We start from the raw sequence: 25,525 nt of genomic DNA on the forward strand, positions 1-25,525 counted from the left end.
TTCTCCAGAAGATGTACAATTTCTTTTAAGTCTGTTAAAGAGTTAATCAAGCAGATAATTTCAGCCTATGTTTAAAATATTCCAGCATCTTCTCTCAGTTACTCTGACACATGAACTAGGAACATATTAACACTGATAAATCTTAGTCACTTATGATACAGCATTCCATGTAAACCAACCCCATTAATACCACCACCACAAAATAGGAAAGAAAAATAAATAAGAGAGAAAGAGAAAGAAAACCCACCACCAGGATGAAGCCCATTCAGTGCTGCCTGCTGGGGCACTAGCCACTAGTGGGTGTACACCGTCCTCGAGCAAACATGGGCAGCGGTGTAAATCCATTGACTTCATTCAGAAGCAATATTCTGTGTTATCAAAGCAGCCACACTATGGTCGTGGCCCCGAAGGGTCAGGCAGGATGTGAGCTCCATTGTGTTCCCTATTGCACAAACACAATGTTCAGCCCTTCGGGGTAGAGCCCCTGTCAAACATTTGTGCTTTTTGACAATGGGTTCTGTAGGATATTTGTTTTCAGAGTTTTGTAGCGCTGTACGTGTATACAAAGACAGCGCAAGAGAGGCATGCCTACCACTACACCTTTCTCTAGTGCTCAGACAAATGTACGTTTCTTCAAAAAATGAGCAATTCACAATAATTAATATAATTTAACCTGCAGATAGCTAGCTTTGTAATGGATGTAACAGTGTCATGCCCCTGGGATGGCACACTCTTTCCTTTGACAATATGGTCTTAGTTTTTACTCCAAATGCATGTGTGCATCAAGAGCGTTGACAGATCCTGGCATTCAGTGTGGCTGGGTTTCACCCCTCCATACTTAAACCTAGTAAGAGTATGTGTGGTTTACAGGAAATCTGTCCCATATTTGTATTTAATAAGTAAATGGGGAAGTTTCTCATCTGAAGATACCTTCACCTGGAGAAGCAGGAGTGGCAACTGCAAGCGTTGTACTGGGAAAAATAACAGCGTTGTGTCTCTTGGTCATAAATATAAACCAGGCTACTCCTGTCAGTGAGAAAGGTGAGAAATCACTACAGCTAGGAAGGAAAACTACTTCTGATCTGCCCTGAGAGCAACTTGACAAAGGCTAATCAGGACACCCGTGCCACCCACACACTCTATAAGGCTGGTAAATCCAATTGCGTGATATGAGAAGAGAATTGTATCCCAGGTTTCTTTGAAGCACCACCGTGACTGTGACAAAAGTGCTCCAGCTGGAAGAAAGCCAGCAGTTCTTCAGAATTCTTTAGCATCTCGAGGTAATTTTAGCAGAACAAGAATCACAGAAGTATCAGCGAGTCCTGAACATTCCTCCAGGACAAAAAAAAAAAAAAAAAAAAAAAAAAAAATTAAAAAAATCTGCTTACTTCATATAAGTCCATTAAAACATTTCATAGAGCCCTTCTAATCCCTCTTAACAGATTTGTTTTATCAGAGAGAGAGGAGCTAATCCTCTCCCACCTGTCTTTATGATACAGAACCGTAAACAAGAGCAAGTACTTTTCGTTTGTTAAGCATTATCCCCCCAGCCGGATAACACTACCATCCACACTAGAATGAGTGTAATGAAGCTATCTTTAGCCAAACACCTGAACTTTCAAATTTTCACCCTAACAATATATTCCTGCAGCAAGGAACACGGAAACTTAACATGCTTCCAAAACTCATCTCTTACCACAGTTTTCAAGGTGCTAAGCAAACACAGACCTGAGTCCCGGCCTGCAGAAGCTTCCCTTTTTCCATCCTTGCAGACCTGACGTGAGAAATTTCAGCACTCTGCTGCATACAACCAGATGGCCAGCTTGTTCAAATCCATCAGTGACCTATACAATTAGGTTAGTAGGTCAGCTGAACTTCTTGCCTAATTACACATATGTCCAATCCTTTTACACACCAAAGCTATCTGAAAATGGTTAAGAAATCATTATCATTTACATCGTAACAGCAACTGGATCTCTGACAGTCTGACCTGTGGAAAGTAACCTGAGCAACTCACTGACAAACTTTGAAGAACTCAGTCTCCCAGTCATCAAAATTCCCATTAACATTCAGCAAGTCTGTTCAGCTCCTTACATGACATCGTATCTCGAGGTGGACATTCCCGTTACTGTATTGTAGGAAGCAGAATTGACCGTAATGACTGACCACTCTGAGCAAATTTAAAATAGCTTCTGACTCTCCAAGTTATGGAGAGTTACTTCATGCATCTGTCGGCTGGCTTACCCCCACCAGCACCAGAAAGACATCCACTTGCTCTCACGTGACCCTAATAGGTTCTACATCACAAAAATCTGCCCAAGAGGACACATCCACTTCCATACATTAAGGCAATCACCCTGCGTTCTGAAGGACCCAAGAGAAAACTCAAATACAGGTGTATGTCAAATACAAAAGATACAGCATCTACAACAATCTGTTACTTCCACTGCCTCAATGCTGCCTTCTCTGGGGTCACAGCACTTAGAGTAACAATTGGGACATACAGTGAACAGTTATCTTCTGAAACTGCATAGGTTAAACGTTCCTCCTAAGAAACTGCAAATCCCCACTTGGCTGGAAAAGAGAGAGGCAGAGGCCAACAATGTGTATTTTTTTTCCCCTCAAAGAGGAAGAACAACCAGCACCATTCCAAGCAAACTTACTCAACACAGAGCTGGACTGTATCCAGTTATGGATCCAGTATTTAGCCCAGTATTTCTGATGGTCACTGCATAGTCTTATAAAACAGTCTTATCTGGCCAACGGTGACTGTTTGACAAGGATTTCACCATCTCCTGATGGCTGTTTGCAGCTGCCACTGTAGGAAAAGTATCAGTGATAAGGAAGTAGTTCAGAGTGAGTCACTTACTCCTCAGAAACATTCTTCTCAAGAAGAACAAATCTTGGAAAGCAGATTAATGTACACACTGCCACTCCACAGGCTTCCTCACCCGTAAGTTCTGTCACATTTACGTGCAGTATTACCAACTGTACTCTGCAAAGCAAGTGGTTTCTCCGATGCACTCGTATTACAATTTCACTGCATACCTTGCAGAAATTATACAAGCCATTCAATAAAGAACACAACAAAGTCAGCTCAGACAACACTGGATTGAGTTTGATGGAGTTAGCTACAAAAGCCCAGCTTACTCAAATCATCAGCGTACTGGGAGTTACAACAGCTCGAGGATGACAATTCAAAGCAGCAGGACTTCAAAATGCAGTGTGACACATTTGTCAGATTATTACCGTGTTCCTTAAGTGGAGTTCCTCTAGAACCACTTACTCTGAATACCACGTGAAATTACATCCCTTTAATAAACTTTTTACTTCAAAAGAATCGCGAGGTTAGCCTTGACCCACATGGACAGAAGAAAGAGGTTTCCCCATTCACTCTTAATGAAAAGCTTTTTTGTTGAACACGTGTTAAATGGCCACAAACAGCCGTGACACTTGGGTCACCCTTAAGAGCCTTTAATTTAAAGACAAGGTAGACTCAGTTGACATTGGGAAAACTATGGGAAAAGAACCGAGCAAGCCACACACATACGTACATTCGCATATGCACACACAACCTTCAAAGCTAGCAGACTGCAGAAACACAAATGTTGTTTTATATCCTGCCTCTTGGTTTTTATTTAGATTTGAGCTTAATAGGTTCACTGCTTCAATTGACATACAATTTAACCAGCCAAGAAGTTCCATGTAGGAAAATTTAAAGTACTTTTACATGTTAATTTGGAATTCTTTAAAAAAAAGAAAAAAAAAGAAAGAAAAAACCTTGAAGTTCTGGTTTCCTCCTTCACAAATATATGTTCAAACGCTGTTAAATAAACAGGGCCTACACCTCCTGGCACCGTTAAGTACAATGCATACACCCAATCGCAAAAACCTGCTTGACAAATAGTTAGCAAACTTAAAATTAGGTAAACTAAACTAGAGCACAGACTAGTGGTTTTGAAGTAACAATGGGAAGTTACTTGCTGCCTGATATCCCACTAGGAGGGAAGAATAAAAATAAAAATCAAGAACCCAGAATATGCACGAGTAGCTCACAGCTTCTTGTTGCAACAAAAGAACTCAAGAGCCATTTTCATTAATTAATATATTTTCTGCATTATAGTTAACATATGTACTTTCTTCGTGTCATCCTTATTTCGTTAAGTATTGATATTTTGTTATATTCAGACATGAGTACATTTTCAAAGTCTTTTTGCAATAAATATCATAAAATAATAGAGATTCACATAATAAATATTCTTTACAATAAAAAAAGTTTTAACAGACTTTTGTCTTAAAAATAGTTGGGATTCAACTTTGTGTTTTATACATAAAATATACAAAAGAGGACCACAATTTGTGGCTAAGGCAATAAAACAGGGAACAGAATAAAATTATAAAGTACAGAGCAGAGCTAAATCCACTAAACCAAAGGATCACGAGAAACAGTAAAGATTCGAGAACACTTAGGTGACTCAATGGCACCTGAAGGCTGTCTGGATACACAAACACCACCAACTTTAATATCGGCGTGATACTGATGGACTGAAACAACAGGAGGAGGAGGGTGGAGTGAGCAATATCCTTCAAAGATTTGACAGCAAGAGAAAAAACGAGTACAGTTGCAGCCATAATGTCTCCAATGTGAAGATCTACATAGTGTAGCAAAAACCGAAGTTGTGTTAAGAAAAAACAAAGCAATAGGAACAATCTGCTAACTCTCAGGACTGAGAAGATGGCAAAAGTTAAAAGAGGAGGAAAACAAACAAACCAAAAAGCAGGCTGCTTACTGAAGAACCAGGCCTTTAGTTGGGTAAAGCCTTACATCCCTCTCCGGAAGGAACACAGACAAGAAGTTATTTCACAATACAGCTCATGAGAGTTATTCCTTGGAGATACCCAAGGGGGTTAGAGGGGAAAAAAAAAAAAGGCTGAGAATGAAAAACATCTTTGGGAAGATACTCAGAGCAAGAAGCTGCAAGAGCCAAATGAGCCCTCACTGCCTCTTTCAGGAGTGGTTCAGTTACAGACTCAGAAGACCCTGCCAAAGTGGGTGGCAGATGCAGATACCAAGTCCACACTTACCAAAGAGCAGCAAATGACTATACGTAAAACACTCCACACTCGGTTGACGCAATTAGAGGAGAAGAACAATGATTCAAAGGGAATAACTTGTGTGTTTGAAGTGGGGGGGGGGTGAAAGAAAGCAGCCCCCCTACACACCCCTAAAGGGGGGAGGGAAGAAAAAATATATATATATATATATATATGTGTATGTATCAGCTACAACCTGAAAATCGAAAGTTGGAGGAAATAAACCTCCCTCCAAAAATCATGACGGCTTGCCCTGACCCCGGGAGGGGCAGCTCTCCAGTTTACAATAGACAGTGTTGGAGTTCTTGCATCGGCAGCCCGGACGATTGACGCGGTCGTAACACCCTCGACACAGTTTTAGGCATCCTTTTGCAGGAGGGTAACAGAGCAAGCAAGGCAAAAACAAGGACATGGCTCCCATGCACAGGTACCTAGAACAGCAATGTGACTGGGAGCAAGAGCAGGGATTATCCGCGTATGAGTCCCCTTCATCGTCGTTAGAACAGTGGTAGAAGATCCCTTTGACCAAACACATGCAGGTGCCATACTCCACCATGCTCTCCGCGGAGCACAAGCACTGCCGATTGCAGGCCAAGCAAGAAGGCAAGGCCCTCGGGGCTGTGCACTCGCCGCATTTGCACTTCCCACACTGTTCGCAGATAAACTTGTGCTGTGTCAAGTCCTCTTTCAAAGGACCCTTCAGATCATCTACAATCAACGACGACTGCTTGGGTTGCGTCTGGATTGTCCGCTCGGACCTGTGGCCTCCTGAACCCGGCCACGACGGCGGTGACCGTCCCAACAGTCCTTGCTCTGAAGAAGCACTGCTGTTGCTCCCAGAGCTGGCCGCGCTCCCCGTGCTGGTTGATCTGCTCAAAACAGGAACCCTTGCATTATGCTGATGCACCACGTGCCCCACGTGGCTGGGTCTGTGTTCATAGTTGTTATTCACATTAATCGGTATGATTTCATGAGTCCTCTCGTGCTTCTCTTGCCTCGGTGCTGTCCGCGGACCGGATTTTTTCACCACAGATGGACCTTCAGTGTAATCGTTGCTGCCGCGGATTGCCTTGATCTGGTCCAGTGACAAGATAGCTGTAGGCTGGCTGTCCCGCTCGTACTCCAGCCGCTGCCGGCTGTCCAGAGAGGGCTGCTGAATCACCACCAGCGAACCACCACTGCCGTGCTGGCTTTGGGGCTCCATCTGTAGTGATCTCTACTTCTGGCATTCAGCAGGAACCTGGCATGCATCTGAAATCCTAGAATAATAACGAGAAGACAGGAGGTATAAATAAACATCGCTTGTGTACATATATACACGCATACACAAGATCGAGCACAAAAGAGGAACAAAGAACAGGATACCGTCTGAAAATGAAATTGCTATAGCAAACCACAAATTGCCCAAGCCACCTGGTGCCGATCTCTTTCAGCAGGGGATTACAGCAACGCTGAGGATCTGGCCAAAGTCCAGCAGTGAGGAAAGCCCGGGCATGGCATCATAGGTGAGGAATGCTGGAGGAGACCCCTTGCCATTAAAATGAAAACTCAGAAAGAAAATAACTATAAAAATCACTATTAACCTGCGCGCTGACTTGGCAAGCCATAGAAGTGCGTGCTTCTCGCGTGCTACCAAAGTCGGTGTCTAATTAGCAACAGCAGTTCTGCCTGCCCCCACAGCTAAGCTGGAGATGGGGAAAAGCACTGTCAGGTCGGCGCTGTGCTGGCAGAATGAAGGGCACGCACAGCCCTCGCTTTTCTGCCTGGGTCTGCAGCACCAGAAAGCTGAAGAGATCCGCACTCCGTCGCATTTGGGTACGGCTCCTTCAGGAAGCGCGGTGTGCGCACAGCACAGCCTCAGACCGAGTCAGGTGGACAAAGCACTTCCTATAGGATAGGAATTCAGCACCCAAACCTTACCAAGTTAAAAGAAGCACGCAAATAGAAGCCAGCTTCAGGTACTTTCTCACCAAAGGGCAGAGCGTGAATACGGATATAAAAGAATAAGACAAGCTAAGTGTCTTAGCTACCCTAAGCTATAATAAGGTTCTTTACCGAGTCTCTAGCTCAAGTTGGTGAACAGATCCCTTCTCACAAGGTAAACCAACCGAAAGCTTCCCAAACGCAACCCTCACGGCTGATCTTTCAGCTACTGACCCAAAGGTTACAAACGCTGACCAGGAAAACCGCAGTGACAGCCCTGCACCCGTACGAAAGCTGCACATGAGACCCACGTAAAAGCTGCTGCTTATACATGAAGGAAACAAACCGTTTTCCCTTAAAAGAAAGCCCAGAACAACTCGCTCCCCTTTCAACCCTGCCAGATGTCACACACAGATGCCCGCTACAGCAGACAGCCAGCCCTAGGACGCAGGCTGCAGCCATGGCAAGGAGCACGTCCCGCTCCCGGAGCGCAGGGCAGCACGGGGCAGGCAGGCTCAGTGCAGCAGGTGGGGACGCATCTCTGCCGCCGACCGCTCAGAGAAGCGGTACCCGTCCCTAAGGATGCAAAAGTCCCCGCGTTCGTCTGCCAGGCAAAGATCGCATTTCACATTTAGGGTCAGCAGATTAAGGGGAAAAAAAAAAAAAAAGAAGAAAAAGAAAAAGAAACGGCTTCAACGCTCTTTTCAATTCTTCCCAGGTGCCGAACGCGAACCCGCGACACGCACCGAGTGTGAACGGAGGTGAGGAGGGCGAGACGCACACGCAGCTGCGGCAGCCCGGAGCGGTCTCCCGGGGGAACAACACGCGATCTCCTCAGGAAACGCGACGGCCCCCGCTGCCGCTTTCGGGGGACGCGGACTGACAGCACCAGCTGCGGGCCGGGAGCGGAGAGTACGGCGACAAGGTCAACCTCCAGCGTCGGAAGCGGCCGCCCCCCGGCCAGGCGCACGAAGTAACATAACGTACGCGAGGAGAGAGAGCCGCGCCGGAGCGCGCCGCCGCCCCCTCCCATCCCATCCCGTCCCGTCCTCTCCCCGCCCCGGCCCCGCGGAGCTCGGGCGGCCCCGGGCGGGCGGCGCGCGGCGCCCTCTGCGAGCGGAGCGGGGAGGAAGGAAGAGGAGGGGAATTAAAAGAAAAAAAAAAAAAGTTATGAATGAAAACAAGGGCTGCCCCCCCCCCTCCCGCGGGGGGAGGGCGCAGCCCGAGGTCGCTGCCGCCTCACGAGGGCGGACTTCCCGGCGTTTAAAGCGGCAGCGCCGGCACGGGGATTCCCCGCCGCCGGCTCCGGGGCCCCACGCAGCCCCTCCGGGAGGCGGCCGCGCGCTCCTTCTCGGGGCGCCCCGGACCCGCACGAGAGCCGCCGCGGAGCGCGGTCCCGTCCCGAGAGCGGACCCCGGCTTCCCGCCGCGCGGCTCCCGTCGCGGCGCCATCCCGCCCGCTCCCCGCCGGCGGCGGCCGCTTTCCCGGGGCACGGCGGCGGTGCGGGAGGCGGAGGGGGCGCGCGCGTGTGCCCGTGCCCGGCGGCACCTGCTCGGCTCCCGGCGCGTGCGTGCCTCACGCCCCCGCCTCCAGCTCCCCGCGCCTCCGACACCAGTCCCTAACGCGCTCCTCGCCGCGCAGCCGCTGCTAACGGCAGCGCTGGCTGCGGCTCGGGCTGCCCCCTCGGCGGCTCCAGGTCGCGCTCGCCGGGCGGAGCGCGGAGCCGCGTCGGGCAGCCCCCGGTGAGCCGCTCCGCGAGCGCTCCGCTCGGCCGTCCCGGCGCCGAGAAAGCCCCCCGCGGGCGCTGTGCTCCAGCCGGGCTCTCCGAGCCGCCCCTGCAGGGCCGGAACGCCGCGCTCCGGCTCTTCCTCCGCCGCTTCGGAGCTCGCTCCCCGCGCCGCACGCGGTCCCCGCAAGCTGCGAGCGGGCGCCGTGCCGCACCGCGCGGTCCTCGCCGCGGACACGGAGCAGCCCGGAGCGCCGCACGCTGCCGCGCGCCCGCTGCCGGAGGCTGACACGCTCCGAGCGCGCCCGCACCCCCCGCACCGCGGCCCCCCGGCACCTGCCCCGGCCCCGCGCGCCCGGGCTCACCTGAGGGCGAGGAGGCAGCCCGCTTCCCGAGGCACATTGGCGGCCGCGGCGCGGGGTCCAGCCCGGGCAGTGCAGGCAGCCGCGCGCCGCTCCGCGCCCTCCCGGTCCCGCTGCCGTGCCGGAGTGAGGGCGGCCGCGCTCCGCCGCCTTTCAGCGCGCAGCCCCCGCCCGCCGCCCGGCCGCGCCCCCGTGATGTCAATGTGTCACCGCGCGGCGCCCCCGAAATCCCGGAGTGGACTCCCGCGCCCTCCCGGGAGCTGCTCCCGCCGCTCGAGCCGAGGTCACGGCCGCCGGCCTCCCGCCTCCTTCCTTCCCTCTCTCCTTCCTTCCCTCCTTCTCTCCCTCCCGCCGCGGCCCTCGGGAGAGCCCGGGGCGGGGCAGCGCGGCGCCGCTCGGCGCAGCCCCGGCCCAGCGCCTCCCGGCACGTGCTGAGGCCGCCCGCCCGCCCCGCCCGCAGCGTCAGGTGGCGGCACCGCCCGGCCGGCAGGGGGCGCCCTGCAGGAGGGGACTGCCCCGGCCCAGGGGGGTCCGGAGCTTCGTATCCCTTCAGCCAAGGCCTTTAGAAAGGGTTATCCTTCTAATCCGTTGCCCTCATAACCCATCCACTGGATGGAAGACTGCTCTTTGCAGGCAGGTACTGAAGCACTGAGGAGTACAGGGCTCACTCCTTGGCCTCACTGCTCTACCGGGCCTCGCTCTGCAGACGTCCATGGGAAGGTTGTCACTCGTGGCCTTCCTCCCATGATGATGGAGAGGGCGCAGCAATGCCTTCAAAGCCATCGTCACTTTGGCTGAATGCTCGCTCTGATATATGCTATTGCATATACTACAGAGCATTATAAAGCAGCTACACACAGAAAAATCATAGAATGACTAAGGTTGGAAAATACTTCTAAGGTCACCCCCAGTCTAACCATTAGGCCATCCCCACCATACCCACTAACCATGTCCCTCAGTGCCAGGTCCACATGGTCTTCTCGGGATGGTGACTCCATCACCTCTCTGGGAGAAAAAGAAATGACAGAAAAAGAAATCAACATTTTGAGAGTTATAAGCAATAACTCAACGTAGTGGGACATGCGAGACTGTTAGCAGCTGGCTAAACGTCCCCGAAGTCCCCAGCCTGAAGCACTGCAATCAGCTTTTTGTAGTCTTTCTCAGGGGATCGGTACTCTCATTTTGTCCCAAAGCAAAGAATAAAACCACATTAGGAAAACTCAAAGCAGCTTAGAAGGAACCTTCATCCAAAAGCAAATCACTGCTACAGTGCCAGTACAAACGTATTCTGCTGTCACGTTTTCTGTCTGCCCAGACCCCAGTGTCGTGGTGCAGTTATTCTGCACTAATCCTCACTAGGCTGGGGAAGAAAATGCCCAGACTACGCTTTTCGTTTCTGTTGCTATACTAAATAAAAAGACTTCAACCATATACATTCCTCCATGAAATAATTTTGCATTAAAAGTCACATACTGAATATCATAGAATCATAGAATCATAGAATCGCTAAGGTTGGAAAAGACCCACAGGATCATCCAGTCCAACCATTCGCCCTTCACCAATGGTTCCCGCTAAACCATGTCCCTCAACACAACATCCAAATGCTCTTTGAACACCACCAGGCTCGGTGACTCCACCACCTCTCTGGGCAGCCCATTCCAGTGCCTGGCCACCCTTTCAGAGAAGTAGTAATATAATTACAAACTTAGAAGTAGTAATGAGCACGCTACTGATAAAGACAAACCACAAATGCTGTCTTCCAGGTACAGAGGTTCCAGTGACATCAGCATGAAAATCTTAGGTGCTGCCCTAAAAATAGGCCAACTCATCACTGATATTGCTAGGGGAATTAGGCGATGTGATTGCCCGCCCAAACCATGCGAGCAGAAAGCAAAAAGCTATTTTCACCAAACCCCATCTGAAATTTGTGAAACCTATCACTGCTCAAAATAACATGAAATCCTGCCGAACAATGAAAATTGAACTGTAGTGCTTTGTGGGCCAGTATGCTGCATTTTAGATGTCTTTCAGTTGCTTCGAATAAAGACGGAAACAGCATTTCTGTAGGTGTGCTCCATGCAGTAATCCTCAGAGCAGCACCGACTGTGGGAGCATCAGAGGCAGCAGGAGGCAAACTGCAGACAGACTGCAGGTAACCATGCCGCTGGGGGCCGTACAGCCAAGAATACTGCACCTAGCAACCAGCTGTCTTCTCTTAGGAGGCAGAGTGCTTTTCTTCCTAGGAAACTGCTATAAAAACATTGCTAAACATCCTTTTTTTTTTTTTTTTTTTTTGCACATCGCCAAAGCAGGTACAACCTTAAAAAGCTATGCCAAGCGTAACAGCTTGATTTTAGAAATACAATACCAGGCTTAAATGGGTCACTAAAATAATCAGGAACACTGGCAACAGTCTACTATCACTTGGCACCAGAATTAACACTTCATCGAAACAAGGCTAACCCCTCCAGTTATATCAGAAGGCTCTCTGCACACTCAAGCAAACACGCCTGCATCTCCTGCAAGTCATCTCAGATTTTTCTTGGAAATGATAGCAGTAAAAAGCTTTCATTAGAAAATGGAGAGCTAGAATTCTGGAGAATAAGTTGGCAACTTGGAAGAAGACTGACACACCTTATGACTACATCCTGGCACAGCCTTGCTTTGAGGATTGACAGACAGACAGACAGGAATCCAAGCTGTCCTGCAGGGAGCCTCTCTCTTCTACTGACAATAAAAGGAGTCAAGAGAGACCAGCCCTCTATGCACAAATGTAATCCTCACGACAAACCTCTGAGAATCACATTCAAGAGATGGAATGATTGCTGATAGTCATGATTCAGCCCCTATTTCCACTTTCACTTGCGGGATCACTACAGATAATCTCCTCATTCTGCAGTCATGTAGTGCTTCTCCCTGGTAGTGGATGGCTCTTTCTTTTTGTTTGTTTGTTTATTCATTTTTCCTAATCCACACCCAGAAGCAACTTTCCTAACTCACTTGATTGACCTTCATGGATTGTGAACCACGCCTCTGTAAAGGTGAACTGTGATCCTCCTGCCACCTGTAATGAATAACAGTGCTCCCATCCCACCCAGGAGTACCTTTATATTTCCCCCTAAGCAACATCTCCTAGCCCATGCTAAGGCACACAGCCCAACCAAGAAGGGGGACGCATTCTCTGACCCACACACCAGCACCTCATGCCTCCTCCTCAGCAGTATGAGGTTGCTTCATCTGTGAAAAGCAAAAGCCGCCCCATCTATCCTCACACGGTGTCATTTCAGACAAAACAGGTGTCCAACAGCCTATGCTTGAAGAATTCGATATTTACTGTTCCCATCACTCATCTTTGTTGGTGATAAGTATCTTAAGCCAATACGGCTTTGAGGAAACTCAGCAGAGAAAGTGTTTATCTTTGCACAAGTTATTTGTCAGTTACCTACGAACCTTCACAGCTGTAACAACAATTAGAAGGTTATACAGGAATTTAAAAGCAATTAAAAAAACAACAATGCAGATTAGCATCTAAAGCCAGATACAATTAGAAGCAAAATTGCTGTGCCGGTCTCCTTACCTGTAGAACGTGTAAGTCATGCATTCACCCATGCTGTGCGGCGAGAAGCTTGCAGAGGCTGTGAGGAACAGCTGGGCTCTGCAGCTCCAAGGCCTCTGCCTGTCAGAAACTCTGACTTTGCACAAGGAGGTACTGTGCAGCTATCAGCACTGGGAAGCTCAGGACCCACAGAGTGCTCAGAGAACCTCTGAAACGGAGTGCAGGGAAACCGTGTGTTCTTTAGGAGAAGAACCACCAGCACCGTGAATTTTTAGTTCTTTAGTAGGTCTGCATACACACATTTTCACGTTTATATGTAAATAGCTACAGTAACTGTTGAACAGTGCTGTAACTGGAGGTTTACCTATCAGCTCATTGGAAATCTCAGCAGCCCTGTCTGAAACGTGGCATGAAATAAAGACGTTCCAAAGAGCTGAAGTGAAAACCATACCTGCCACAGTGGAGGCGCACCTTGAAAGGCACAGCGAACCATTCCAGGGTAGGAAAGAGAAAGTGAAGGAGGTTGTGAGGTTGCGTTTCCGATCACGCTTTCTGCTAGACAGGTTGACCTTTATCTGAGATCAAAGGGACCAGCGGCTGGGGATTTCTCCAGCTACCGTGCAAGGAGTGTTCTCAGAGCTGTGTGAAGAAGCGCAGCCGCGTACAGCCACTGCTCTGTGCTGTCAGTGCACGGGCTGGGGGCAGGCACACAGGAAAGTCTCAGTTGCAAATACAGTCTTGACTTTTCTCTTTAGAAGATAACATCAGTTTTTCTTAGAGGCAGATAGTACAAGGCGGCAGCCAGGCAAACCTCCGAGAACAAAGGACTGAACCTCAACTTGAACCTGCTTTGTGAGCACGTGAGCACTGAATCAAAGTGCAGGGGGAAGTGCTGCAGAGCGAGGGGTTTGCTCCATGCCCACGTTTAACACCAGTTGAAAAGAAAGAAAATCCAAAGGTTGAATTAGTTTAGAGTTTGGCAACGTGCTGCCCTTCCCATCTCTTGCGCCAAATCAGACAAACCAGTGTTTTCCGTCCATATTTCTCCTAGACACGGTCAGCAGTCCTGTGCTGGGGTTAGAGATACACCCTAGCTATTTCTAAATCACTGAAAACTAAATTCTGTAAATGAGGTTTATTGAGAAATGCTGGGGTAGGCCACAGCTCAGGTAGGACCTATAGCATTTTTTAGCCTTCCCCTGTAGTAGTTTGGAAGGCTGTCTTGCTTTTGCTGTGAAGAATTAGCAAAGTAACTTTTGCTGCCAAAAATGCAATTGAAGGCAAGTAGCGCTGAAGAAAAGCTGCAGGAATGACACTGCATCTGCAGAGACCCCTAACAAGAAGCAAAACGGTTTGCTCTTCAAAGCAAAAGGCACACCGTGTCTGTTCACCGCTTGCTATTCACTTGCCCTGTAGGGAACTGATACGTTCACTTTTCCCCTTCAGATGGTCACATTTCTTCTCTTCCCATTAAGTTTCTTTCCCTCTCAGAGAACTGCCTCTTAAGACCTCATGTTTAGCTGCTGCACTCGTTGTCTGGCCTTACACAAGATGATTCAGTGCAAGGAGGAAACCTGGGTAATTTAATTTCTGTAACCGTATGAGTTTAAGTAGTTCCCTAAGCCTGCTTTTCCTTTTCTCCTGCTTTCTCCTACAGCTGAGTTAGGTAACAAACAGGTAGAGCTACAAAGCTTCTCACAGTGGGATTAAGCGCTGTAGATCTAGCTGCGTAAGTATGTGCTGAGAGCTGACTGAAAGGAGGTGGCTGTTTTAATTATAGCTGATAAAATACTAGCCAGAGGAAATCCACCATGACTGAATAATAGCCTCGCTCTTCAAAAACAACCGAGGAACAAACCTTTCCCATTTCTGTTCAAGAAGTGGCCACTCCCTGGGTGTGGACTGTATTATCACAGGAAGAGGGAAAGCTCTGTGCTAATTTAAAGACATTGCTGTGTGCGTGTTTTTATTAGCTCACCACTTGTGGAGACTCGGCTGTTGGTACCTCAGCACACCTCTAGGAATGCCGACTGTTTATCAGGCTGTGCAATCTGTCACTGCCCGCTGAAGGAGGTCTCGGGAGCGGCATTTCTAATTTGATTTGAAAATATACGTGGAAACCTGAGACTGCTTTTAGCAAGAATGATGGGGTTGGCCTAATGAACACAATCTCTTTTGTTGTCCTCGAGAACAGTGTGTCAACAACTAAGTTCAGATTCCCTCTGCAGCTTCAACAGCTTCTGTGGGGAAGCTGTAACTTACGTCTATGTCACATTCTTGGTTCTGCTTTACCAACTGAAAGCTATTTCGGTGAGATTTTAAGATACAGCCCTCGGTTCCCTGGAATGCAAGAAGGGAGGAAGTTTATCCACAGATCCCTCAAAAAGAAGTTTGTACTGAGAGATGATTGTTTTTTTCACTGGCGCTTCTCCCTCTGCACCTTACTGCTGGTAATGGTGCTTATGAAAATGCATATCTAGAGAACCAGTTCTCACAGAGACAGGGCACTGTCATGGACTTGGGGCCAGAAACTGGCTGCAGGAAAATAAATGCACCTCAGAATGTCCTTCCAGGCAGACACATGCATCTCTGGCTGCAGCATCATCCATCCCCTTCAATACGTAAGTATTCAGGGATTTGGACTTCTCATGGGAAAAAAGGAAAAAACAAAATTAAATAAAAACATTCCCTTTACTCTTTTATGGCTGAAATGACATGGAAGAGATCTCTCATCAAATTAGACATTTATACACTATCATTTTGATATATATATATATATTCCCATTTTTCTGGTCTTAATTCTCTAAAAGATTTTATTTTGCGTTTATCAATTCAAGTATTAAGTGCCTTATGTGTTTGATGTGGCTTGTTGTACTTTGCTTTTGGTAACTCGGTGAGAGCTTGCTAGTCACACCTTGGCATTTTGCTTCAGAATAACAGCTATCTGACCAGGAACAGACAGCACCAAAGGCCTGACTCTGTTCCTCAGGAAAATGAATGTTAATCCTGGCTCCCTCTGGGATTCATGAAGAATTCAGTGTTTTGGGGATATTTGTGTGTTTGCTCTCTGCTGTAGTTGCATTTCTGATATATCTATATATTTCATCTATACATAAATATTAACCCTCAAGGGCTTTTGTTTCGGAATGGTCAGATTTCTCTTGCTGGAAGTGACTTGACAATGAAGAACATGTCACTGCACATACTGCAGCGTTACTGATGGAAACCCTCTTGTTCCCATTGCGGTGGGAGACAGGCCAGAGATGACACGAGAACTGTGCTGCCGAAGTTGGGCACGGGCTGATACGAAAGTCTGCTGGGTGTCACCCAGAAGAGAGCACGACACGCTAACAGGTACATGTTACGACACCAAAAACTGGGGGTGGAGGTAGGAGAGGTGTTTCCCTCCTAGACTGCCTTAGTAACTCTCTCTGGAAACTACAGTGTTTCTTATTTCTTCCTCTGATTCACTAAACTGGTCTTCAGACCAGTCTTCTTTGGCTGGTCTTCAGAAGCCAAAGAACTGCAGTGTGTAAAGACCACATCTCCTATTGAAACATACACTCTTTAGAGTATCTCAGAGCCTAATTAGGATCTCGTATCTATTGCTTCCCAAGTTCAGGATACTGAAGCTCATTGGTTTTGAAAGTTATTCAGAAAACAGGGTAACAACCTTCTGAAACACTACAATAGCACTACTGCAAAATGAGTATTTTTGGACCACTGCTCTAATACTTAAGTATTCACGTGGCTGTTGCTTTAGTGTTGCTTACAGCTGTTTGCATATGGAATAATCTAGCCCCAGAGAATGATCTGAATAAGTAGAAAACTATGAAGTGTGCCCAGTTGAATGGTTAAGAACTTTATCCAATGGAAGAAATGAAACATACAAAATGCATGGCCTTTTCCAGCATTCTTACCGAGCGTGTTCTCACTGGTTTTTGTCTTAGCTTAGAAATGTGGACATCACTGCCTGACTGAACTCAGTGTTTGCAGTTATTTCCTGTCCTGTTGTTAAGTAAATAAAGAAAAAAAAAAAAAAAACAACCAACCCCAGCTCCCTAGTGGGCTCTGCTCTGTTATACACAGCAGACCAGCAAGAGACCTCAGAGTATTCAAAAGGTCTTCTTCAGCTTCAGCAGATATCGGGGTCAACTGCTGCTTATGTCTGTATCTCTTAAAGTAGTGAATAGCTCCCTTTGCCAGGAGTAGTTTTCTGCTCTGTAGAGGATAATTATCAAAACATCAGTCTGTTAGGACTTAAACACCACTCCTTTCCTACAGCTAAGACTGCTTTTCTAATGTTTTTCCAAATGCCTCATTAAAAAAAAAAAATAAACAGAAGCCTATCATATTCTTATACATATAAGATATGGTTTTCCACATATTGCTACCATATTCTGAGTTTTTGATGCAAGTATGGTACAGATTGCCCATTGGAACCTTCAAAAGACAGTGGTTTTATCACATAAATGGATGAAAAAAAAGCATGAAAAGTAAACAGAAAACAAAAATTTCAGAGCTGGATTGGTGTCAAGAATTACAAGTATTTACCATTCTTTTCTAAACTTGCCACACACACACACACACACAAAATAATTTGAGTCAATTACAAATACTCCCATAGACTCATTAGCTCCTGTAGACTTAATTTTGCAGGGTGCCAATTTCTTTAAAAAAAAACCAAACAAGCAACTCAGCACTTCTTAGAAAACCAAAGAAAGAACCAGTTCCTTAGGAGTTTTTCCTAAGGCAGGAAGGGAGGATCAATCTCCTGGGACAGATCTTGAAAATGTTGTCTTTTACAAGAGTTATTGAAACATATCACTAAAGCACTAGATGGTACCAAGTAAATCCTGTGGCAGTTATCATTCTTGATTGGATTAAATTACTAATATCATAATGCCAATAATCTTCATACCATTCAGTTTAAAAATGGGCATTCAAAAATGTTGCAGGAATTTTTCAAGCATGCAAAAAAGTTCACCTGCAGGGATTTATACTGACTTCTGGATATGATATCCCTATTATATCAAAGGAGCAACATTCTAAAAGGAGCATGGATACCCAATAAAGAAGACCTTGAAGCCAGTCTTTCACTTTGGGGTAAGACTGGGAAGTCAGACTGGCAAACAGAGATATGTCAATAAAAGTCTATTTAATCTCAAGTCCACTTGTAGCTTCCTTGCCAGCTGATGCTTGGAAACCCTGCCTGCAGCAGGAGGGTTGGAACTGGATTGTTTTGACATCTCTTCCATCTCAAGCCATTCTGTGATTCTATAGCTTCTGGAGGTTACGTATTTTCTAAATTATACGCATCTGTCATGCACTGTTAGCTACTTGGATACCAATATGTATACTAGTTTATTCCTATAAAGATGTGAGAGAGGTAGTAAATAAAAACAATTTATTTCAACTTTGCTCCCTGTGGAACAGCCAAACTGTAAAAATTACAGGCAGTATAGATAGAATGCTGTTGGTCCATTAATTCTATTACAAGCTTAGCCTTCAAATTAAAATAAAAAATAACCTCAAGATTTTCTCCATGCCTGTCCCAAGAGATCACCCCATTACAAGCAAAGTCAAAATGGTGAAAAAGGAACAGACAACTTTCACCATTCTAAGAACATGAAGAAAAATGTATTTGAAAGGTAAGCTGAAGAATAGGCTCCAAAGCCAAGCCTTCCAACAGCAGAGTCCAGCCAGCATTTGAATACATGTGTTTTTCCTCGTCCTTGACAAAGTGCATATGCTGCAGGAGAGCCTATATTTACTACTGCTCTTTCAAGCTCTTAGGAAAAAATAAAAATTAAAAAAAAAAAATACTGAAGTTCCCAGTGCTGTGGACGTTACCAACATTAAATGCATTTTTTAATATTGGTAAAAAATTTGTCATATTACCTCTCTGAATAGTAAAATTAGTGGACAACGCTTTAGCTATTTAAAGCCAGTCAGATTTAAATACCAGTCTAGTTGGTCCTGAAGCAGGCCCATAATACAAAGCAAGACCCACAGCTTAGGAAACCTCGTGGATGCTTAGTGCTAACACGATTGGCACGTTGTTTTGTCTTCTTCCCAATAGATTTCCTGACAAAGATCATTACCAAAAAGTGAACCTCTGAGGAAAACAAAGGAGAGCTTTTCATGAAGTATTTTACAGTTGTAAGCACGAGCCAATTCTTACAACATTCAATACACACTCATTGTTTTCAATGGAAAGTTGGATTGTGCCCTATTTTGCAAAACCAAATGCAGTATAAATTTTTTCAGTGTACTTTTTCACAATTTGCTCTCTTCAAAGAGGACTTGATATGTTCATCAGAAGAATGATTTGGTCATAAGCAAATAAAAGTAGACGAGTCAAATCCTGACTGGACGACATCCTCATCCAGCTCCCTGTGGCAAAGCTCTCCCCCTGACTTTACAGGAAAGCACGCCTCTGTGATGGCTGGCGGATGTTACTGTGCTACATGTTTGTTTGATGAAACATGCCATCTTTCAGATCACTTCCACATCACAAATACTTTCAGCACTGCTTTCTGCTCTGCTGAGCTGCGTCCAGGAAGACGATCCCTTCTGACAGCGGATGGCAAAAGGAGGGCAGAATGAGACAAGAGGAAAGGTGGAAAGGACAAAAACAAAAGATGATGAAAGCTCAGCAGAAGGAGCAGATCAATAATGTTGGATTTATCTTTTTGGCAGTAATGCACTAAGCTCTCATTCCACATTTCACAAAGGAAGCATGAATAATTCCTCTATTGTCAGCACCTTTCCACCATGCTTCATACCACTGTGCTCCAAGAGGGGAGATAAGTGAACAGCTTCTATGTATAAAAGAGGCAGCGATTGTGCTCCTGGAGGAGAAATACCTCTGTGGTATGGTCCGTGTACTGCATTACTAGCAGTCATTAAATTAATCACTGCATCTGTAAGCAACAGAGCAAACACAAATTGATAGGTACCATATATGCGACAGACAGGCTCATAAACACACTGGGCTGTTCCCACGGCATTGCTGAGTCTAGCTGAGAGAAGTGTGAGTACTTTCGAACACAATCTTCAAGAGCAATGATTACTTAGGAGATTAATATAACTAGAAGCCTTTCAAATTGCCACTTAATGTCAAAAGTGAAATGAGGTTGCACTGGGAAGTCCACTGCCTGCGATAAGGCATTAGAAATCACTTGTACAGAGGGCTTGTTTCACCAGTAGACGTACCAAGGAGAGAGCCTCCATTACTACTTTCACTGCTCCATATCACAGCAAGACTTCAGTCAGACTACATTCTGTTCTAACTTCTTCTTTCACTGTTTCCCCACCCAACTTCATACAAATTCTTACAAAGGTTATGTACAGACTTGTACAAAATTGAGACTGACACTAGCTGCTGGAGAATTTCCCAGAGCAAGTTTAACAGAGATTATATAACATGTTAAATCTGTGTTGTTGTTGTTGTTTCTAATATAGTTGTTATACTGCTAGTTTCTTCTTCCTAGCTTAACCTTCCAACCACCCTTTCAAATAGTTAATTGTGTTTCACAGAGATTAAAAACCTGAGGTTACTATACACATCTTGTTTGCAGCCATTACATAACACAGGACAAATGTGTTACAACTGGAGGGTCTTAGCAAGTCGTAACGACCATTATTTTCTTTCCATATATACTACTGTTAAAGTCATGTGAGGTGGGAGGAGATCTTTCTTGTAGTTGATGTCAACATGGAAGCACAGAACTAGTACAGAACTTGACTTCTACTCTATTTTTTTATCAGAGATGTTAAATGCTCCGTCTGTCTATCCATCCAGAGACCACTGTGGGAAGCAAAAATGACTCCAGTGTATGGCAAGCTGTGCCAGATGAGAAGTCATTCTGCACATAATTTGTTCTGACTTCTAAGCTCCACTGGTTCTTAGCTCACTTCCAAACAGAATTCAAAACCTTGATAGTCCTGGTCTGCACAGCGCTGCTTCATCTCAGCTGTTGTGCCTCCTTTGGACCCCAAGATAATAGGATAAATTCAGCTTAAAATTACAGTGCACTAGTAACACTGGAAGGTACTGGCTATTCCCAAACCATCAGGCTGAAGAGTCCAATCCTGATAGAAATGATTTCAAGGCGTAGAGCACATCTTTGTGCAGAGCCATCTCCGAGACACCAAATAAACAATTCTGAAAGCATACCCAAAGCGAAGTCAGCCACACTTCATTCTGAAGGAATCACCAGGCAAAACCCTGCTGCTTTTCTTGGATGTTCTTGAGAATCACACACTTTTAGATACCACGCAGTAACATGGAACTTTCTGTTTTAAATTAATCTATGGACATTTCTTTTTATAGCATTGGGGATTTTTTTCTTTCAGTCTTGGGGTAAAACATGAGGACTTCTAGGATGGAAAAAAAAAAAGCCCAGGAGTTACAGACACCCCTCTTCTCCAGCTGATGCTCACTTACAAGGTTGATTTTGTCATCACACCATGCCAGCATCTTCCTGAATTCAGAATACATAACCTCAGGTTAACTTAAAATAGTCACTATGGCAATGCCAGGGTGGATGCTTAAATGCAAATTGCCTACAGCTTGTTTGGTCAGTGTGGCAGAGCTTGCCAGAAGGAATTGCCACAGGAATGGCCCAGGGCATTGCCTCAGTTTCTCCTGAAGCCATTAGGCTCTGTGCAGCAGAGAGCAGAGCAGTGCAGGGATGCTACTCCTCCCAGCACTCTGCTTCAGCCTCTACCAGTGCTGTTCTGGGACCTTACTCTGAGTGTCCCACAGTTGAGAAGTCAGCTGCATTCCCTTGTTTCACAGGGACCATGGTTCTAACCTCACATCTGCTTAGCATGTTCTTTTCCACAAAACAACCATCTCCTATCACACGACCTCAGGGGACAACCAAGTAAACTTCCATGAAAAACAGCAGGGAGGTACAAAACGGCCCACTGGAGGTACTGGGTCCTTTTGATGGCTACAAATACTTACAGGAAAATAAAACTTCTTTGAGCTTAATGATGTACTGTGGGCTTTCCTTCTCCATCTCATTGTTTTTCATGTAGAGTTTAGAAATAAACAATAAGCAGACTAAGAAGGAGGAAGTTTTCCACACATGCTTTCTATTAATTTTATTTCCTCCCCAGATTTTCTTGTATTTTTACTCACCAACGTTTTCCTTCTGTTCTCATTGAGGAAAACAGGCAGAATTTCCCTCCTTTCTCCACTAGTTGCTACTAAATTTCTGGAAGATCCAGAAGACATTTCATTTTAACATTACCCCCCCCCCCAAAAAAAAAGAAAAAAAAAAAAAGCTTTTGCAGTAGTGCTGACTGCTGCCAATGTTATTATAATGAAATATTTCCAAGAGGAAAAAAAATCTGTAAAAATACCATGATTTCATTCCATTCTAGCCATAACAGGTACAAGCAATGCATAGAAATAAACCATAGCACTGTACAGGTTGGCTGAGAAGGGGTTTTGTTATATTCTTTATTTATTCCAATAAAAAGATGATATTGGAAGATGACATTTGGGGACTGGCTCTCACCTCAGGGATAGAATTCCATGAAGGCCACCTCTCTGCACTATGCAGAGACTGTGCGACCAATGCAGAAGCCAGTGGGTTTGGCCTAGGAGAGCTTAATCATAGAATCACAAAATCACAGAATTGCCTGGGTTGAAAAGGACCACAATGATCATTGAGTTTCAACACCCCTGCTATGTGCAGGGTCACCAACCACCAGACCAGGCTGCCCAGAGCCACATCCAGCCTGGCCTTGAATACCTTCAGGGTTGGGGCATCCACAACCTCCTTGAGCAACCTATTCCAGTGCATCACCACCCTCTGGGTGAAAAACTTCCTCCTAATATCTAACCTAAACCTCCCCTATCTCAGTTTAAGACCATTCCCCCTTATCCTATCACTATCCACCCTCGTAAACAGCCATTCTCCCTCCTGTTCATACGCTCCCTTCAAGTACTGGAAGGCCGCAATGAGGTCTCCCCAGAGTCTTCTCTTCTCCAAGCTAAACAAGCTCAGTTCCCTCAACCTTTCCTCACAGGAGAGGTGCTCCAGCCCTGTGATCATCTGTGATCATCCCTTCTCTGGACCTGCTCCAAGAGCTCCGTGTCCTTCCTGTGCTGGGGGCCCCAGGCCTGGACACAGTACTCCAGATGAGGCCTCACAAGAGCTGAGTAGAGGGGCACCATCACCTCCCTCTCCCTGCTGGCCACCCCTTTTTTCATGCAGCCCAGGATGCAGTTGGCTTTCCAGGCTGCAAGCGCATACTGCTGGCTCATGTCCAGCTTAATCTTGGATATGATTTTACTTTGAAAGAAAGAAACATGAATCATAATCTCAATTTAAATATTTGAAAGAGTCAGGCTCCAGAAGAACATCTGTTAATCCAGCACCGATGAGGTTAATGAGATCAAAGCCAGATCCCACTGAGCATTTAACAGAGATGCTTCCTAACACAGGGCAGGGTGACTACAGCTCCGCTTCAGGACACAAACACACCAAAATCAGCATAAAGATGACACAGATCAGCCCTTGCTGTGATTATGCTCGCTATTCCCACTTTCTGCCTCCCACCGACTCCCTCAGCCCCTATCTTTCCAAACTAAAATCAGTCAGTGTTTGATTTCAGGGCAGTCATTCACATGATCATCTTCAAACATCTTCTCTACCTCCTCTCCTCCCCAGCCCCCAACTGCAAGGCAGTGAGAGCTCCTCGGGCTCTGCTTCAGGCACTTACCTTCTTACCCAGCAGGCAGAGTGACCCAAAAGCCCAATCCCTTCAATTCTGTGACTCCGCGAAAAACTCAGACCCGCAGCAGTCAAGTACGTGGGGAGCAGCTCTCCCACCATCTTCTTTCAAGTCTCCCCAGCAAGCACGGAGGGACCTAACAAAGCTCTATGCAGCCAATTGTGTTATCAAGGCACTTGGCACTACCAGCTGACCCTCGATTGCTATTCATCCCTCGGGAAAATAAAACACCCTTTTGTAGTGAAAGCGTAACCGGTTACTATGATGCGCTACATTAACAAAAGCAGCTTTTTACCAAAATTAGGGATGATGAAAGCCTGGATGTGGGCTCAGACCAAGGTAACCAGTTGTTTCTACACACTTCAGACAGCTTAACCGAGATTTCCACGACGCTAAGAAGAAAGAGGTGGATGAGTTATGTTACATGTTTGTACAAAAAGCAGCAGTCAGTTCTGCAAACCGAATTTCAAGGATTTTCTGTTGCAGAGATTTTTGTGTGGCAGCATCCTGTGTACACCACCGTAACCTCAGTAGTCACGGGGTCTCTGGTATTTTGGTGCTTTGCTTGAAATCCACACAGAATTTTTTAATATGATTTAATATTTCTATTTTTTTTTTCCAAGGGTACTGCTTATTAAAGTGCGTAACTATCTGAAAGATAGAATCTGGGGGGTAGAAGGGTAGAGCCTTCTGATTTGGTGGAATAATCGCTGCTTAGGTGGTGAGGAAGCATTCCAGCACATTAAGGGTTGTCTTTGTGTCCCAATCTACTTAAGCACCCCTTGGCCTTCACACCTGCAACCCTGTTTTAGGGATCCCTCACTCTCAAGGCAATAGCTCTCCATTAAAGCTGCAGTGCCCTGGTTTGGGTTGTGGCAGTGCAGTCAAGGGGACGTTCACCTGAAAGGAGCCCAGTGACTTTGGTCACCTCACCTTTCTGCACCCGACACAGCCAGCTCCCAGCTAACACAGCAATCCAAACACCACAGAAATGGCCACGAGGCCAAATGGACACATTTCACATCCTCAGCTTTGGGAAAGCTTGCTGACAGAGAAATTGCTTTCCATTGCAATAAGCAGAGAAGGCAGGACGGGAGCAGCTACCTTGCGTGAAACTTGAGGCTCTCTTCAGCAGTGTAGAGAAAAGACATGACCTCACTGTTCCACAACCCAGATAATCCATTCCTGGATAATGCGAGAGCCGATGAGTGCTTCACCTTGAAGGTTATCAAAGGGTTTTCCACACTCCGTGGAGGCGTTTGCTTCCCCAGGCAGTGATGTGAGAACTCCTTTGCGCTAATGAAGGAGACAAAGCTGTCAGGGGGTTGTGGCTGAGACCACACAGCCATGCCACACAGGCGCAGGTGCTGAGAACAACAGCGTTTCCAGGCCTATTCGTGCACATGATGGAGGCATGTCGCTCCGAAAGTAATGCCTCCCATTTATTTCCACAGAAACAACAACAACTACAAAGAGCATAATAACACTGTTTGATAGAGCAAATTCTCAGCTACCCTTTTTCAACATAGTCATCACCATCAGCTATGCATTTTTGCCAGTGATGAACGAGAGCCCGCATGCTGTGCTAAATCGCTACCAGGGCCTTCTTGTCCCTGTCCAATGACTGCAAAGGGAAGCGAGAACAACCTCACTCCTCCAGCCTTACAGTGAGAGGAATCCAAGCCTTCCTGCTATGGGCTCCACACAGCCACACGCAGGCAATGCACTAGCCTCAAATTTTGCTGAAAAGACCCCAAATCTGTTTGAGCATTGGCTCAAGGGGAAGGAATGTCATCTGGTTGCCATTGCCTTCCCTCGCAGCACCTGCGCTCCTGCTGGAGGCCTGCCATGTGAGCACAGAGCAGGACTCTTCCCGCATCGCTGCACTCTTTGGCGGATGGGTTAACAGAGAAAACACGTCTCCTTCTGCTGTCGGAACAACGCAGGTGCTGGGTTTAAGTCTGCAGGCAAGAATGACACAATTTAAAATACTTAGCACAGAACACACAAAGCCCTGGAGAAAATGCATGGCCTGGTTTCCTACAGAAAAATTTAATAAATGAACAGGCAGAAGTTGCAGAAAGAGCAGACAAAAAACAACATTAG

General features: G+C 46.3%; 1 protein-coding gene and 1 long non-coding RNA gene across 6 annotated transcripts; one reads left to right on the forward strand and one right to left on the reverse strand.

Annotated features, from left to right (window-relative positions):
- Positions 1-23,538, reverse strand: SPRY1 (sprouty RTK signaling antagonist 1). 5 transcript variants are annotated; one of them, NM_001397965.1, is made up of 3 exons: positions 23,408-23,538; positions 10,053-10,110; positions 1-6,353 (listed from the first exon to the last, which is right to left on the reverse strand). In NM_001397965.1, exon 3 carries the CDS (start codon positions 6,296-6,298, stop codon positions 5,333-5,335), a length of 966 nt encoding a protein of 321 aa, NP_001384894.1. In that variant the 5' UTR covers positions 6,299-6,353; positions 10,053-10,110; positions 23,408-23,538; the 3' UTR covers positions 1-5,332. The 5 variants fall into 5 exon arrangements, with proteins under 5 accessions (NP_001384894.1, NP_001090993.2, XP_046795857.1 ...); NM_001097524.2 differs by lacking the exons at positions 10,053-10,110; positions 23,408-23,538 and adding an exon at positions 9,109-9,233; XM_046939901.1 differs by lacking the exon at positions 10,053-10,110 and having other exon boundaries at positions 4,091-6,353.
- Positions 14,613-17,829, forward strand: LOC112532400. Its single transcript, XR_003075100.3, has 2 exons — positions 14,613-15,282; positions 15,918-17,829. It is a non-coding gene; the product is annotated as an uncharacterized LOC112532400 (long non-coding RNA).
- Positions 23,539-25,525: the final 1,987 nt, after the last annotated feature.

Source organism: Gallus gallus, chromosome 4 (assembly GCF_016699485.2).
Source record: "Gallus gallus isolate bGalGal1 chromosome 4, bGalGal1.mat.broiler.GRCg7b, whole genome shotgun sequence".
Lineage (NCBI taxonomy): Eukaryota > Metazoa > Chordata > Aves > Galliformes > Phasianidae > Gallus > Gallus gallus.